Source organism: Gopherus flavomarginatus, chromosome 12 (assembly GCF_025201925.1).
Source record: "Gopherus flavomarginatus isolate rGopFla2 chromosome 12, rGopFla2.mat.asm, whole genome shotgun sequence".
Lineage (NCBI taxonomy): Eukaryota > Metazoa > Chordata > Testudines > Testudinidae > Gopherus > Gopherus flavomarginatus.
In genome coordinates, this window is record NC_066628.1 from 35075595 (window position 1) to 35093932 (window position 18338).

Below are 18338 nucleotides of genomic sequence, written 5' to 3' on the forward strand. Positions count from 1 at the left end.
TAGAGGTTATACACTACTGCTTTATTTCCTTTTTTACATGCTGATTCAATAAATTAAAACGTATATCCTAATACTAGAAGGTTAAACCTTAGATTTAGCAACTTAGAAGTTAACATATTTTAGAGGTCATAATGAATAGTAATGATACAACTGTAAAAACACAAACATGGGCCTATATAGTACACTGATTTTAGAAAGAGACCCTTTCTTGGCTATTTTCAGTTACGAGACTATTTCACTCTGGCTGCATGGTTGTGGGTTTTTTGGTTTTTGTTTTAAATCCACTCAAGCATAATTGTTGTTAGTAGTTTATCTTTGCAGAATTGTCCTTGGTTTTAACTTCACTTACAAAGGGTACACAGCTATACAGAGCTGGCTAAACATACAGCACTGGTTGGCTTTGTTTGGGGTGGTAGATATTTTGTTGTTGTTGTCATAGAATTGTCTGTCTTGTAAAGCTTTTAGTCTGCTGTAGAAGTTAAGTATGTTGGAAAGGCAAAGAATAATTGAGACACTGTTCTTCCTCTCTATCCAAACTACAATTTAGAGAGACTATCCTATAAGTTGTCTCTATTCATAGCTCTCTGATCACACTAGCTGTACAGGATAAAATTCCTATCATGAGAAAATATAAGGGAATAATTGCACTCATTATGTCTTTTGTACAGTACAGTCAGGATAGATAACAGTATCTAAGATTTTACAACTTGAAATAATCTTGATCCTCTTAACCTGACCAATTGTGGCTTCTCTCAGGTTATTTAACTCTGTGTACTCTAGTAAAGAGCCAGATCATCAGAAGGATTTGGTTATATTTTTGCGTTAGCTTATATGTTGGAGGAGCAGGGGGGGAAGGGGCAAGAGGACAGGGAGCTGAGAAGGATGGTGCTGCATTTTAAGGATAAGTACAAAGATAATGTTTATTTTCTTTGGTTTTTGAGACAAATTGGACTGTAATTGCAAGTTTAAAAAGTACCACCTAAATCATTTAAGAGCTAAATTTTGTTTGTTCTAGTCTTGCCATTTACATACGTATTACTGAGTGACATAACCAGGCTGTTCTTTAGAACTACTTATCTTGCTCTACAAAAAACATTAGTTATAGCCATGATCAGATACTATTATTATAGTTGCCTTAAAATATCATAGTTCTATATTCTCTGTGTATGGTTCTTATAGAGGAGTTTAGCAATGAAAGAAAACTAGATGAGCAGTGAATTTAGTGTTTTGACACCATACGTATTTATCAGTAATAGCTCTCTGAATATTTTACACGAGGAAATATTTTAATTTTTAAAGTAATTTTTGTTGAACTATCTTTTCATATTTCACCAAAAGAAGGAGGAAAAACTCAGTCAAAATAATTACAGTGTTAATAGAATATCAACACTTGACGTTGTATTAATCTGTTTCCAGGTATTTTCAGAGTGCAGATACAATTTTCTTAAATGTTTTTTTTTATTGCTTATTTCTGGTGCAGAGATATTGTGACTTTGAGACCAAAAATTTAAAATTTGTAAGGTTTTATTTTTGGAAGCCCCATCAAAGGAGACATTTAAAATTAAACTAGGTAAAGCACTAGAAAACCTATTATTGTAGAGACCATCCTGCATTGGCAAGCAGGTAGATTTCTTTTTGGATTCTGTGCAAGTATACTGTGCCTCATTATAACCTATTTTTTGTCTTTAATCTATTTTTTTTTCGCTGGTTTATCAGTTTCTACTAGTATACCAAAAGATGCAAAATACTTATAACTTCTGGTCAATTCTGAAACAAAACTTGTCAGCGTAATATATTTGTAAAATTTACATAAAATGTTAAATATGAACTTGATAACTTGGAAGATAAATTTACAATCAAACTCCTTTTATAGAAAAACTGTTTTTAAACAGAAAGATGTAAGGTACTTCTTGTGGTGCATAAAATTGTCTTATATACTTCCTTTTAAAATAGTGGTTTCTTTGTTTCAGTGTAATTTGGAACTTATGTAAAGTATGGTATCATAACTGAGAAAGTAAAATGTATTTAGTGATGTTCTTTTAACAGAATTTGAATGTCAGACTAATTTTGAGTCTTGTTTAATCCTTTTCAGATCTTGGTCACAGTAGTTTGGGAGACCATTATGAAAATTCCCACTGGGGACAACAGCCCACTTTCAGAAGTGAAGCCAACTGCAGCTGGGATAAAGTGATAATAGACAGGACTGACAAGGAAGCGTGGCCTTCCATTACAGGAACTGAGACTGAATCTGCTTCAGAATGTACTACAGAAACTGACTCTGCCTCCAACTGTGGCTCAGAGAACAGTAGCATGGCTACAGGGAGTGCCCAAGGCAACTTCACTGGACATACAAAGAAAACTAATGGCAATAATGGCACCAATGGAGCACTCATCCAAAGCACTTCTAACCAGAGTGCCCTTGGAGCTGGTGGAGCAAATGGTAATGGAAACTCAGCCAGAGTGTGGGGTGTGGCCACAGGCTCCAACTCTGGCCTAGCTCACTGTTCTGCCAGTGGTGGGGATGGAAAGATGGACAACATGATTGCAGATGGTAGAAGTCAAAACTGCTGGGGTGCTTCCAACTCAAATGCTGGCATTAATCTTAACCTTAATCCTAATGCCAATCCAGCTGCCTGGCCTGTACTCGGACATGAAGGAACTGTGGGAGCAGGCAACCCTTCCAGTATTTGTAGTCCAGTCAGTGCCATAGGTCAGAATATGGGCAACCAGAATGGCAACCCAACAGGCACCTTAGGTGCTTGGGGAAACTTGCTGCCGCAAGAGAGCACAGAACCACAAACGTCCACTTCTCAGAATGTGTCTTTCAGCGTACAACCTCAGAACCTTAACACTGATGGACCAAATAACACTAACCCCATGAACTCTTCACCAAACCCTATCAATGCAATGCAGACTAATGGACTGCCAAACTGGGGGATGGCTGTTGGTATGGGGGCCATCATCTCGCCCCACCTGCAAGGCCTTCCTGGTGCTAATGGAACATCAGTTTCTCAAGTCAGTGGGGGCAATGGTGAAGGAATGGGTAGTTCAGTATGGGGAATATCCCCAGGTAATCCTGCCACAGGAAACAGCAATTCTGGGTTCAGTCAGGGGAATGGAGACACTGTGAACTCAGCATTAAGTGCTAAACAGAATGGATCCAGCAGTGCTGTGCAAAAGGAAGGAAATGGAGCAAGTGCATGGGATTCAGGACCTCCTGCTGGTCCTGGGGTACTAGCATGGGGCAGGGGCAGTGGCAACAGTAGTGTTGGTAGCATGCATTCTGGAGCTTGGGGCCACCCAAACCGTAACACCAGTAATGGGGTTAACGGTGAATGGGGCAAGCCCCCAAATCAGCATTCCAATAGTGACATCAGTGGTAAAGGATCAGCAGGGTGGGATAGCCCTAGTGTTACCAGCCAGAATCCTGCCATGCAGCAGGGCAATGAACAAATAAACTCTTGGGCCAAAGCTGCAGCATCTGTCACCACAGCTAGTGAAGAAAGTAATGACAGTGGTGGAGGTCAAAATGAGGGCAATGCTGGGAGAGAAGGAGCAGGAGAGGCCAGAAGGAGAGACAAGGGGGTGATAGACCAAGGGCAAGTCCAGTTGCCAAGGAATGACCTTGACCCAAGAGTCTTGTCCAATACTGGTTGGGGACAGACTCCTGTAAAGCAAAACACTGCCTGGGAATTTGAAGAATCCCCAAGGTCTGAACGAAAGAATGACAATGGAACGGAGGCCTGGGGTTGTACAGCTTCTCAGTCTTCAAACTCAGGGGGGAAGAATGATGGGTCCATCATGAACAGTACAAATACCTCTTCAGTATCTGGGTGGGTCAACTCTCCACCCTCAGCTGTTCCAACAAATACAGGTTGGGGAGACAACAACAACAAAGCGCCAAACGGCCCAGGGGGATGGGGAGAATCAGCTAGCTCTACTGCTGTCAATGCTGCTGCTGCTGCTGCTACTGCTGCCAAAAGTGGCCACGCTTGGAGTGGGACCGCAAATCAGGAGGACAAATCACCTACATGGGGTGAACCTCAGAAACCCAAATCTCAAAATTGGGGAGATGGACAGAAATCAAATCCAGGCTGGACTTCAGGAGGTGGAGATTGGACTGAGTCATCATCCGTACCTGGACACTTGCCTGAGGGGAAGAAGAATGGATCTGGATGGGATGCTGACAATAGATCAGGGTCAGGTTGGAATGAAACTACAAGGTCTGGGACCAGTGGGTGGGGAAATGGCACAAACACCAAGGCTAATACAGGTACAAGTTGGGGAGAATCTCTAAAACCTAGCCCTCAACAGAATTGGGCTAGTAAACCACAGGACAACAGTGTGAGTAACTGGGGAGGAGCAGCTTCTGTTAAACAGACTGGGTCAGGATGGGTTGGTGGGCCAGTGCCACCCAAACAAAAAGATAGCAGTGAGGCAACTGGCTGGGAAGAGCCTTCTCCACCATCCATTCGCCGTAAGATGGAAATTGATGATGGTACCTCAGCTTGGGGTGATCCAAACTACAACAACAACAAGACTGTAAACATGTGGGATAGAAACAACCCTGTAATTCAGAGCAGTACCACAACCAACACCACCACTACTACTACCGTTATAAACACAAATATGGTTGAACCTCAGCCATCGCACCAGTCAAGTGCCCAGCCGAACCGGTCCCCATTGCTTGGTCCAGGTATGGAATAAGTTTCATTTTCTTTTTAAGACAGAAGTAGGATACAGTGGAAATAAATCTTTTACCCCTCTCTCACACACACACACACACATGTCTTTTAAGACATGCATACACATTATAATAACGGGGAGTGATTTCAAATGTTTTTAATTAATGTGAATAATAGTATAAAATGAGATCTGTTTGGCATTTGCTATTTATTTAAATTGAGTGTGCTTTAAGAATTCAGTTTTTCAGGTAAGTTTAAAAAAAACATTTAGGATAATACAATTTTGTGGGCTGTCTTTACTAAAATAAAATAAAAAATATTACATTCACACCTGCAGAGCCCCCCAACGAGGAGTCTGGTGGCACCTTAAAGCCTATCAGATTTATTATCACTCCATTCATCTGAAGTGGGTTTTTTACCAATGAAAGCTTATGCCCGAATAAATCTGTTAGGCTTTAAGGTGCCACCAGACTCCTCTTTTGTTTCCCTCAGATCAGAAGTTTTCCAGGTGGAAATAACGAGGAGTCCGGTGGCACCTTAAAGCCTAACAGATTTATTAGAGCATAACACGGCTTCTCTTATGATACCTGATCTGAGGGAAGCTCTGTAAAATTCATGAATAGGTCAGCAGGATCCAGGAATGAAAAGAAACTCATGTGGGGAAGGGGATCCTTCAAGAAATCCTTATGGCAGAATCTGCTGTCATAGTTGCACTCAGCATTGCATCAGGTTCAGCAGGCCAGTTGAGGCCTTTTAAGCTAAGACGGCAAGGGGGAATGGAATGTCTAAAGAGTCTGCACTCACTTGTCTACGTTGGTTGTCTGCTGCACAGGAAAAGCATCTGGAAAGTGAGGTGGAGGATTCAGCTGACACAACCCATAAAAATGTAGATCTGTTCTCACTCATGAATTGACTCCAGCCCAGAAATAATGGTTAGCATAAGTATTACATCCTCTGTGGGTTGGGATAGACATTCGCTTTTAAAGACATAGTGAAAGAGATTGAAACTATAGCTACAGAGCCTATTAAAGTTTATTAGATTTTTCATTTTTATATGTACAATGTTGTAATGTTTGTAGTGTCCTTAATATTTTTTTAGTTGCTAGATTTATAGAACATTAGTGGTTTAAGTATTATAAACAAAAATTGTGCTGTGTACATTGACTAGTAGTAGTGATTACCCTTTGATGTCAGACATATTTGGCATAGTGTAGTAATTAGCAAAAAATAGTATTTTTTGTTAACTGTTTTGTACCTGGAATCAAAGTTTCCTTGAGAATAAGCATAAAGATCGAGAAAGTGAGCCTTTTGCATCATGAAGTCTAGACCATAGGCAGGAATCTAGCAAATATTGACTTTAATTGCTCCATAGCTGGGCAAAAGAGTTTGTAATCTTGCACTCTTTGTACTTGTGAACAGGTGTAGTCTGCCTTTTTATTAATTAAGGCAGTGTATTTGCAGATTTACCAAATCACGTGTCCCACATGTCTTAGGGTAAGGGATTTCTCTTCAATGCCTCGCTCTTAAAATCACACTTGGACTGCTTTCAAATGGGAAGTTGCCTTTTTACTGGTCTGCTGCTGAATTCAGAAATTTAATTAGGGAGGCTAGTATTTTCAGTTTTCTACCTTTTTTTAAGGAAACCAAGATGTAACAACAGCTGATAACCTAGATTATTCAGCTGTCCCTATGCCTACACTAGCTCTAGTCTGCCCTGCTGCGTCACTATTTCAGAAGAAAGACTGGAGTCTTCAGTGTCTTATTTTATATCAAGGCAGTTCCCCACTTTTGTCTGCTTAAGAGGAAAAGAACATTGTTTACTTGCCATGGTTGCATTGTTCACTCACCATGGTTCCAGTAACTCTCCTAAATAAATCCCCAAACTTGTTTCATTTAAGGAAAACTGAATGAATATTTTATTGATAGTGCAAAGAAAGGGAGATGAGACGTAAACTTACCTTAAGAGCATTCACCTCTGTACAGATATTACAGAAAGCTCTTTAGGTCTGGTTGAAGTTTAGTTGCAGATTTTTTGAAATGCGATCAGTATTTATAGCATGGCAGAAAATGACTCCCACAATCTACAGCTCTGTTTGCTTGATGTCTTGTTTAGATACCCTTAGTATTTGACAGTGGAAAAGCTTCCACCTTTCTTTGTTCTACTTTTGAAATCCAAGCATCAAAAATCTCATTTATAATTCTTCCTGAGTCTGACATGAAAGTACTATAATCTTTTCCTTAGCATCTTAGCTACCATTTTGTTTCTTGAACAATGCTCAGTTAACATATCTGAGACTAGCTTGGACTAGGTTCTGATAGCCAATGTGGAAAGCTGTGCGTCCAGAGTATGATTTACTCAGATACAAAATTTGAATTAGAAATTTAGATATCCAATAGAATTAAAACTGGGCCAGTAGTCCTTACTTATCTCTCAGCATTTGTGATAAAGGAAGAATACTTTTCCACAAGTTAAGGAAGTTCAGAGGAATTTTGCTGACTAGCAGAATGAATGTAAGAAAAGCTTCTAAAAAATGTCAGGTTAGCTATTGATTACACTCTTAAGCTTGTTGATCTCTGTTAACTTGTTCAGACTTCCAGTGGGTGGGAAGGTACCATGTTGTAACTCCTTTTCATAATTGTCACTGTCCTTACTACTCTCATCCTTACAGTCACAGCAGGAGCAAAGAAGAAGCAAGAGGAATTATAGAGGGAAAATTTAATAAATATCTTAGATACCTATATACTAATGCAAGAACTATGGGCAATAAACAAGAAGAACTAGAAATACTAGTGAATAATCACAATTTCGACATAATTGGCATCACAAACTTGGTGGGAGGCAGACCTGTTGAAAGTCTCTGAGTAAGGATAAAAGGCTTTAAAAAAGGGGGTGATTTCATGTTACTTGTCTACTGTAGATCACCTAACCTGGAAGAAGAGGTCGATGACAAAACTAACAAAATCATCCAAAACATGGGACTTGGTGGTGATGGGCGACTTAACTACCCAGACATCTGTTGGTGAAATAATACAGCAGGTCGCAGATTATCCAACAAATTCTTGGAATGCATTGGATGCAACTTTTATTACAGAAGGTAGAGAAAGTGATTAGGAAAGAGGCTATTTTAGGTACGATTCTAACAAATAGGGAGGAACTAATTGCGAACTTTGAAGGTGAAAGGCAGCTTTGGTGAAAGTGATCATGAAATGATAGAATTCATGATTTTAAGGATTGGTATGCGGGAAAACAGCAGAATACAGACAGTGGACTTCAAGAAGGCAGACTTCAGCAAACTCAAGAGAATTGGTAGGTAAGATCCCATGAGAAGTAAGTCTAAGGGAAAAGAGAGTTCAGAAGAGTTGATAGTTATTTAAAGAAACATTATTAAGAGCACAGGAGCAAACTGTTCGCGCGCGTGTGTGTGTGTATATATATATATATGGCAAAGGCATAAAATTAGAAAGTCCAAGGCAAAACCAAGATTAAACTAACTAGGGATATAAAGGGTAACAAGAAAACATTTTACAAATGCATTTGAAATAAGAGGAAGACCAAGGACAGTGTAGGCCCATTACTCAATGAAAAAAAAACGTAATAACAGAAAATGCAGTAATGGCCGCAGTGCTAAATGCCATTTTTGTTTGTTTTCACAAAAAAAGTTAGCGGTGATTGGACAACTGACAAAGCAAACCAGTGTAAATGGGGTAGAATCAGGCTAAAATAGGAAAAGAACAAGTCAAATATTACTTAGACAAGTAAGATATCTTCAGATCGGCAGGGCCTGATGAAATACGTCCTAGAATACTTAAGGAACTTGCTGAATAGATCTCTGAGCCATTAGTGATTATCTTTGAGAGCTTGTGGAGGACAGGAGAGATACCTGAGGACTGATAAAAGGAAAAATATAGTACCTATCTAGAAAAAGGTGAATAAGGACAGCCCAGGGAATTATAGACCAGTCAGCTTAACTTCAGTACCCTGAAAGATAAAGGAACAAATAATCGAGCACCTAGAAGAAAATAAGGTGATAAGTAATAGTCAGCATGGAATGGTCAAGAACAAATAATGTCAAATCATGATAATGCCCTAATAGTCGTCTTTGACTGGGTAACAAGCCTTGTAGATTAGGGTGAAGCAGTATATGGTATATCTTGACTTTAGTAAGGCGCTTGATTCTGTCTCACAAGACCATCTCATAAACAAACTAGGAAATATTGCCTAGAGGAACCTCCTATAAAATGGGTGCAGAACTGTTTGAGAAACTACTCAGAATAGTTATCAATGGTTCACAATTAAGCTGGAAGGGTATATCAAGTAGGATCCTGTATGGATCTGTTCTGTGTCTGGTTATGTTCAATATCTTCATATAGGATTTGGATAATGGTAGAGAGTATCCTTATAAAGTTTCTGGACAGTGCCACACTGGGAGGGGTTGCAGGCATTTTGGAGGACAGGATTAGAATTCAAAATGATCTTGAAAAATTAGAGAAATGGTCTGAAATGAATAGGATGAAATTCAATATGGACAAATGCAAAGTTCTTCATTTGGAAAGGAATAATCAATTGCACAAATACAAAAACGGAAATGACTGCCTAGGAAGGAGTACTGCAGAAAAGGTTCTGGAGATTATAGTGGATCACAAACTAAATATGAGTCAATATTGTTGCAAAAAAAAGCAAGCATCATTCTGGGATGTATTAACAGGAGTGTTGCAAGCAAAACACAAGAAGTAATTCTTCCACTCAGCACTGATAAGGCCTCATCTGGAGTACTGTTTCCTGTTCTGGGCACCACATTTCTGGAAAGATGTGGATAAATTGGGTAAAGTTCAGAAGAGAGCAACAAAAGATTAAATGTCTAGAAAACATGTCCTTTGAGGAAAGATGGAAAAAATTGGTTTTGTTTTGTCTGGAGAAGACTGAGACAGAACATAACAGTCTGCAAATGTATATAAAGAGGAGAGTGATAAATTGTTCTCCTTAACCACTGAGGACAGGACAAGAAGTGTTGGGCTCAAATTGCTAGGGGAGATTTAGATTAGACTTAGGAAAAACTTCCTAACTGTAGGCACTGGAACAAATTGCCTACGGAGGTTGTATAATCTCCATCATTGGAGGTTTTAAAGAACAGGTTAGACAAACACCTGTTAGGGGTGATCTAAAAGATAATACTTAGTCCTGTCTCAGTGCAGCGGACTGTACGAGGTAACCTTTTGAGGTCCCTTCCAGGCCTACCTTTCTATGATTGTGTTTTCTTTTCCCTGTTCTATTTGTTTCCCTAAGTTTCTGTTTTCCAGCCTTTGATGGCCATTTTCAGACACTGTACATCTGTTTCTGTTCTTCTGGCTATACTTCCTGCCAAAAGACATATTTTTCAATTGTCTATTATTCAAGTCTGGACTGCTGCTGTTTCTACTAATTCTATTCATTGACTTGTACAAGGAGGATATCCTCTTCTGCGCTGGGATAACAAGCATCCTTGCACGTATATGTCACTCCCAGAAGGGTACACTGGTTAAAAACTTTTATCTTCATGGTGACTAGGAAAGCATCTGTAAATGTCTGTTTTAGTCCAAACTCAAGTTTTTAGGTTATTGAGTCATTTCAGGAGGAAAGAAATATACAGCTTTCCTATACAGGGACATGGTGTGTGGTGAGCAAACTGCAAGGAATAGTATTGAAAAATATAGGTCATCTTTTAAATACAAGTTACCAGAAACCTGAAAGACAATGCATTGGAAATAATGTTCCATATGATAGTTCGAGACATCACAAAACTAAGCAGTCCTAGCAATGTTATCTGAAATTCACCCATCCAGGTTTGTCTTAACCTGGAAAGCTGTCCAAGCCATTGCTACTTATTTTCTCTTTGAGTTCCCACCTATAAGGTTGTTCTGTACAAGTTCCAGATAGATTTGCCATTTTCTTTTCCTGCTACTGAGTTCTTGGTGTCTCTTATGTTGGTCATGACTAACACTGACATTCCAGATGCTGCTTCTGTCCAGTTGCAAAGGCAGAAAAAGCCACATATCCTTCATTTTCCTCTACCTGGTGTTCTGAAACAATACATATTTATTGTAACTTTGGTATAAAACTATTTCCATACACATTGTTCACAGCATCATAGAGTTTAAGGCCAGAAGAAACCATTAGATCATCTAGTCTTATTTCCTGTCTATCCCAGGTCCTTAACTTTGTCCCAGTTATCTTTGTATAGAGCCCAATAACTTGTGTTTGGCTAAAGCACATTTTCCAAAAAGACATCCAGCTTTGATTTGAAGATATTAAGAGATAAAGGATCTACCATTTCTTTTGGTAGATTAATGACGCTCACTGTTTTAAAAAAAAAAGTATGCCTTATTTCCATTTTGAATTTGTTTGGCTTCAGCTCCCAGTCACTGATTAAAGTATTTTTAAAAGTTGAGGATGTCTGTTTTTAATTAAATTGACCTAAACTCTAGAAAGAAAATATTTTCAAGGGGCTAAATGGATGAAAAAAACAAAGGACTTGCAAAACATTTTAATCATAGTACCTTACACATGAAATTGTCACTTCAGATTTTTTTAATCTTTCTGGCAGTGTTAAGTAATTACTAATTTACACTAATACTAATTTTAGTAGATCATATCCACAATTGTGAAACTATACATTTTAAATTATGTGCTATTCACACTATTCAAATAATTCGGTACCTTGCACAGGAAAACTTATTCTTTTTAATCTCTCAGATTTTGAAAATTACCTTTCAATAAAAGGTATTACTATACACTGTTTCCTCTTCAGATAGATAAGCACTATTACAGATGTTTTTGTTTTCTAAATATATCTGCTTATACCATATGACTTCTAATAATTTTAAAAAAATCCAACCTAGAAACCATAGAATTAGGTACAAATGACAATATCAAAAAATGTGCATGAGTGTTCATAAAAAATGCTGAGATGGTTAAGTAAAACAAAATCCAAAATATTTATACATTGGTATATGTTGTGAAAGGAAGAGAATTATAGCTTTAAAAATTAATTCTGAAATCATTTGTGCAACAATGTTATAAATAAACGTGTGTGTGTGTGTGTGGGCATCACACAAAGAACAGTGTTAAAAGGTTGTCAAGTCAAGCACTCAAAAGTTAGGAATTGCCATAATTATGTGCAGCCATAATTGGGCCGCCTTATGATGCAATCTTTAATTACGTGATCATGTACACAGGAGGGAGCTTCTCTGGGGATGAATCAGGTTTGTGTAGTAAAGAAGGCTATTATCTGTCGAATCCCTACTTGGTTGCAGAGATTGGAAATTATGTAGTGAATGAAGTAGGAGATTGCAGGAAGCGAAGAGGAGGTCTCATGGGTAAGACAGTTGAATGCTGCCCTGCAGTCCTGAATTCTATCTCTGTCTGCACTACATTATTCCTATGTGATCCTGACCCTCATTTTCTAGGTGCCAAACTTGAGACCCGGGGGTCTGATTTGCTTTAATGCTGGGCACTCACAACTACTCACCACTGAAGTCAGTGGGAGCTGTGCTTAAATATATAAGGTGATATAAAATGCTAAATACTCTGAAAGATAAGGTCCTTGATGCCTGAATTAGGGCACCCAAAATTAGTGGATGCTTTTGCCCATAACCTCTCTGTGCCTGTTCTCCCCACATATAAAATGGGCATAGTACAGCCCCTTCACTTTAGGGGTTTTGTGAAGATGAATTAATGTTTGTAGAGCACTGAGATATAATAATGATAAGTGCCATAGAAAAGCCCATAAGGAAATCAATAATTCTGTCTTCAGAGCAGGATTTGAATAGAGTGACCAGATGTCCTGTTTTTAAATGGACAGTCCTGTGTTTTAAGCCCGCCTCCAGGTGCCCTGACTTTTTCTTTAAAAAGAAGAGAACCAGCCCCTGGTCGGGGTGCTCAGCTCACCAACCGCCTGGCTGGCAGTCTCCTTACTTCCTACACTGCCTCTGGCTGGGCCGGAGCCCTGGGAAAGCCCAAAACTCTTGGGCACAGGGCAGGAGGAACCAAGCGCTGTGTGCCTAAGCCCTGCATATCGCTGGCCTGGGAAGCCTCTTAGTCCCTCAGCTAAGCTCTTGAGTGGCGGGAGGAAGCAACTTTCAGCCTGTATGTGCCCTGACCCTGTAGGCTTCACAGCAGCCCCACGGGCAGGGGCTTTGCACCCTCGTCACCTGCCTCCTTCCTCCGTACCTGGGTTCTGCCCCCAGGGAGCACAGGGCTGCTCTGTCCATAGGCACCCTCCTCTGCTGAGGCACCTCTCTGGCCAGGTTCACTGAAGCCCCTGCAGTCAGATTCTCTGGGCCCTGCTGCACAATGCATCCTTAGGGCTTAACTCCTTCCTGCCCTCACTGTAGCCATGGGATAGGTGGCTGGGTTATGTCAGTGGCCAGCAGCAGCCTGGAGGTGTTAGCTGCCTTTCGACAGTCTGCAGGCAAGAAGGGGCAAGCTGCTTCCAGCCTTAGGAGAAGAGTAATAGAAGAGATGACCTCTGCAAAGACACGGGCTGGGTTGTCTCTTCCCCCTGGTCCTCCTCCCTTGCAGCTGGAAGCAGCTGCCATCCCTTCCCCCCTGCACAGTGCCGATAGGCTGCTGCTGGCCACGTTCTGGGGTGAGCCCTGGCAGAAATCTGAGTGGTGGGGGTGGGCATGCATGTGACCCTGCGTGCCTCCTGACCATGTGTTGTTTCGGGAAGACACGGCGCCAGGTACCAGGAGAGGTGAGTCCATCTTTGGGGCCAGCCAGGCATGGAGGGCAGAGAGCACCGGGCAGGGAGAGTTCGGTTGGTCACCCCCTTGTGAGAGAGGTGTACGGGAGAGTGTGTGTGTGTGTGACCTCTCACCGTGTGAACCCTAAAGTCTTAAAGATGAGAAGGTGAATAAAAAGAATCCAGCTAGGCAGTATTTCTTTTTAACGGGCTCAGTCAGCTTGATGTTAATTTGGACATTTGTACTGAATAGTTCTGATTGATTGCCGTTGACCTCGCTTGAATACGAGTAATCTTACCAGGTGTCCCCTATTCAGCATAGGGAAATATGGTCACCCTAGGTTTGAATAATGTGCAGGTCTTGTGGTACTGGTATATGCTGTGGCCTGGAACTATCTTTCTTCTACAGGAGATGTTGGGTGGGCATCTCAACCTCTGTGGAGGCACCCGCGAGTCTCTCTTTTTCACGCTGTCTTTGTTGATCTTATAATAATATAAAAACTCACAGTAAATATATAAAACCACACAGGAAGTAGGTGCCCTTAAGTTACCTGTCACTTCATGGAAAATGGTAAGAGTAATGCTATAGCAGGTATTCTCTCTCTTTAGAGTAGAGAGTTCTGGTAATGCCTTACTTAATTATGTAAAGTTTTTCCTTTTATTTTCAAATTGGGCCCATTTTATTAGGTTGCACCAGAGTCATTTGCCCATGTTTTCCTTCATGGAAAATCTAGGATAAAGAAGAAAAATTCCTTTTTATTTTTTAAAGCCTTTTTACTCTAACAACTTATTTCTTTTTTGATACGTGATTAATTTTCTCTTGAGGTGTAAAAGCATATGATGAAGATGAATGGACATTTTCTATCCTAGTTTCTCCACTAAATGTGTTTCTTTATAAGCAAATAAAGAAAAAGATGGCAATTGAAGTGTCAAAGCTACATTGAACAGAATGAAAACAATAACCCAGAAGAGCATTTAACATTTGCTTTCTCAAAAAACAATTTTTAAAAAAATATCCTGATAGAGAAAGTTAACTATTGAGGATCATCTTTAGGTCTGTAATTTAAGATTAATATCTTAAACTCTACATAGACCATCTCAACCACAATTGAACTTGGTGCATTTTCATTATATTGGACCAAGAATCTCCATGTAATTTTTTTTCTCTTACAATATGGAGGGCATGGGGCTGGCCAGGTCAGGAGAGTTACTATAATTTTACAATAGGACAGAGATATTGAGACTAGCACTAAAATATCGTGAGATCACACTGTAACCTCACATATGGAATGGTGGCCACAACCCTCTTGCTTGAGCATACTATACTATGTAACCAGTTTAGGAAGAGAGGATTCTGTCCCTGTATTTCTGAGTTGATCCTCTACTGCAGCCCATTTATAAGGAGTGTAGGTTTTCACCCTTAGTGTGCAGTATGTCTAATTGATTTTTTTATCATTGGTGGAGAAGAGGGGACGAGGGGGGAATCCTGTGCTTGGTCCATAGTTCTAGTAAGTGTTAAAATGGCATAATACACATCCAGTGCATTTTTAACATATTTTGAAGGCAAATTAAATACACATTTCTTGCCTCTTGACAGTTTCTCTTAGACTTTTAATTGTGTGATCTCTCTTAGAGTACGAATCACTAAATACTAAAACCAATTTTCCCGCATTCCATCAAAATTTCAATGTTGCAATTAGCAACATGTCTTGTACGAAGTAAATTCTTACAGATTGCTGTAGACCATTTTAATGGTAAAATACTGACTTGCAGAAAACTGATGCCTCTGTCTAGTTCTTGTTTTATGCACATAGTTAAGTTGAATACATGAAGTGGAGTTTTTTGTTTTGTTTCTAAAGGGCATGTTGAAAAGAAACACCAATTAAAACACCATCTGCAAAACTTTCTAAAAGTAAAATATGACCTTTAGTCTTTGAATCACAATTTCTTCTTGCACAAAGTAATTTTTACATAGTTAAACAGTCTATTGACTAACAAGCTGGCCTTGTGCATGCTTGTGAATCCTGACGCTAATTTCTTTAGGATCATGTTATGCTTCTGAAAGTCTCTCATCAAACTGCAAATAAAGCAAAGCATGCAGTATTTCAACAAAAGTTGATATACACACCCATTCAGTCTCCTTTTTTCAGAGATGAATAGCTAGACAGAAATGGTTGCCTTTAAGCACTTTAGCTAGCTACCCCCACAACTCATTCTGAATTGAAACCAGAGTCCCTCCTTCACATAAACAGAAGCCTACGTTTTTTTTTGCATCTGTTTAATTTCTGTTATTCCATTAGGCAGTTCCTTTTCTTACCTGGAAAAACTGAAGAAGTGTGACAAAAGCCAGTGTCAGTGTGCAAAACATAATTAGAAAAGAAATCCCTGCTAAAATATTATAAAATAAAAGAAGAAATAGGGGACACTCTTGTGCTCTGAGGAGTTAATATTTTTAGTCTCAGTAAATAATGGGAACCACCCATTTTAATTTCTGTTGGAAATAATAATGGCTGTATTATGCAGAAGTGGTAAGCAGCAAGTGAGCTATGCATTTTATCCCAAACAAATGACCAAATACCCTTGTGCCACTGTATTTATATGCTAAATACTTAAGGAAAAATTTTTACATTTTTATTGGACTTACACACTTTTTCACATTCTTCTGCTTGTAAACCCAATTGTGCACATTTTGGATGGAGAGAAAATTAAGTAATAAAATATCAGACCTCTAAAATGTATCTATAATACCTGTTCTTTACCTAATAATGTGTGGTTAAGGTCTGATCTAAGGATATTCTAGTGCTAGACTCAATATCTATGTCCTATTGTAAAACTAGGATTCTCTACTTTCTAATGATTAAAAGCTCCCATCTCTAGGCCTGATATGACACAAGATATATCAGACGTTAAACTCTTCACTGTTCCAGGACTATAGGTATCTCATCCAATCCTCGATCAGTGGGGGTTTTGGGGACGCAGAGATGATAAACATTTCTGTAGCTACTGAGTGGTTTGTGATGTTAGTAGTCCTGGTAGAGATGAATTAGTGGCCAGAGTGCAGATCAAATGTTTGTGTGCATAGTAAATGAAATCTCTCATTCTGCAATTTATTACATAGATATCACTTCTGCTTTTGTGCAGTCAATATTGTGTGTAGTATATTGTATGATTCTACACAAATAATTTATAGTAGTAAGCTTTCACTCTACACTTGTCAGCTGGGTCTAATGATAATGCATGGTTTTTACCCTGTCCAACAGTTTTCGTATAAACGAATAATTGTCTGCATCAGAAATTAAATTTGTCTATTTAAACCAGCCTCTTCACATTGCCTTCTAAAGAGTCTCAACCCTGACCTGAAGAATACTACCTCCAAGGGTGAAGTGGAAACTCATTTTTCCAGTTTTTGTTTTGCACCTCTGTTGAAAATAACAAGAATGCAATTTAGTGTTCTTTGTGTGCATTTTTGGGATGTAGAAACTGATGTGAATCCACAGACTAATTTCACACAGACTTTCAAATGTTTTATGTATGTTGTCATAAAAACAGGACTAGAGTATGCATGATTGTGAGGTTTGAGTTACTCCTATAATTTAAAATATTTAGAACCAGAGAAAGAAAATCCCACTGACAAATTTCAAATAATAATCTAACCTTTGGAACCACCAAAACCCCCATTTGCTTTGCTGATTAATGCAAAAAATGCATTAGCACATCTCATTGATGAATCCTGTCACAGAGTGCCACAAACTTAATAAATAGTATGTGAGATTTTCTTTAAACTTATAATACAATCAAGTGTGCTGGAGCAAACAGACGACAAAGGGGACAGATCAACATTAAAGTTTCCTTCAGCAGGTAAATTTAAAAAAAATTGTAGCAAAATTTCAAATAGTGTTTCTCAGTTATTTTTAGTTAATATAAAATTGCTATAAGAAAAGTTTTAAAAGGCTCTGAGTTGCACTCCCTTTCAGTACCTGGCCCATACTGGGGAAGCTAATGATCCAAGCAGCGGGCCAAATTTGGTGATGAATCTTCATTACATGTCACTCAGGCACGTTGCACATACAGTAGGAAGAAATACTGAACTTTGCCATCGTAAAGTCCTTTTAATATAATCTTTGTATGCATTTTCTTAGTTTAAAAAAAAACTGAGACAACAGCCATTCCATTGCATGGAACCATGCCAGCCCTCCACAAGATCAGCACAGTTTGAACCTAGGACCTTTAGATCCACAGTATACCACTTACAGTAACTGGTAACAGTAGTGGGCAGTTATCCTCTGTGTAGACCAACCACTAGAAGAGGAATGTGACACCCTCTTTGCCAGTTGTTTACGTTATTTGCTAGACAGCAGAGCCATGTTGGGAATCAGGAATGTTGGGTTCTATTCATAGATCAGGAAGAACATGTGGTCTAGTGGTAAAAGACAGCATACCCATACATGTAACTTTGGAACATTCGTTCTGAAAGGCTGTGGACTCAGGAGCCCAAGAGGTATATCTGCCATTAAAGACTGCATTTTATTCCAAGCTATGGGATAAGGGAGGGGCAACCTCTCTTACCCTAACAACTTTTACAGATGTATGAGGCTTTGCTCGGTACTAAGAGCTGTTAAAGGTACAGAATTAATACCAGTACGTACAAGATCTGAGGCTAAAACTCCGTGACTAGGGCTCCCAGCTGCTACAGAAATACAAATAATGCATTATCTTGTCCTGTCTTCATCTATGTGCAGAGCTCAAGCTCCATGCCCACTGTATAGCAACCTTCCCTGGAGCTTGGGACCATGCTTAGTGAAACTGGCATAGCAAAATTTATGAGGATTGAGGCATGATCAGTGCAGATGGAACATTTAGAGATTTTAATAGCAAGTCTCTAAATGGCCTCTACAGCGCATATGTAAATGACAGTTTTCAAAGGCCTCTAAGT

The 18338-nt window shown here is 39.3% G+C and overlaps 1 protein-coding gene across 10 annotated transcripts in view; it reads left to right on the forward strand.

The window, feature by feature from the left end:
* TNRC6C (trinucleotide repeat containing adaptor 6C) overlaps window positions 1-18338 on the forward strand; it is a 573800-nt gene that overhangs the window by 490103 nt on the left and 65359 nt on the right. For 7 of the 10 annotated variants that reach the window (XM_050919200.1, XM_050919203.1, XM_050919205.1 and 4 more), the window contains 2 exons: window positions 2093-4696; window positions 11898-12038. The exons of 1 other annotated variant lie outside the window; for it this stretch is intronic. In XM_050919200.1, coding sequence (XP_050775157.1) covers window positions 2093-4696; window positions 11898-12038 — 2745 coding nt within the window. The remainder of the gene's footprint in view (window positions 1-2092; window positions 4697-11897; window positions 12039-18338) is intronic. 2 more of the 10 variants (XM_050919201.1, XM_050919202.1) reach the window with 1 other exon arrangement.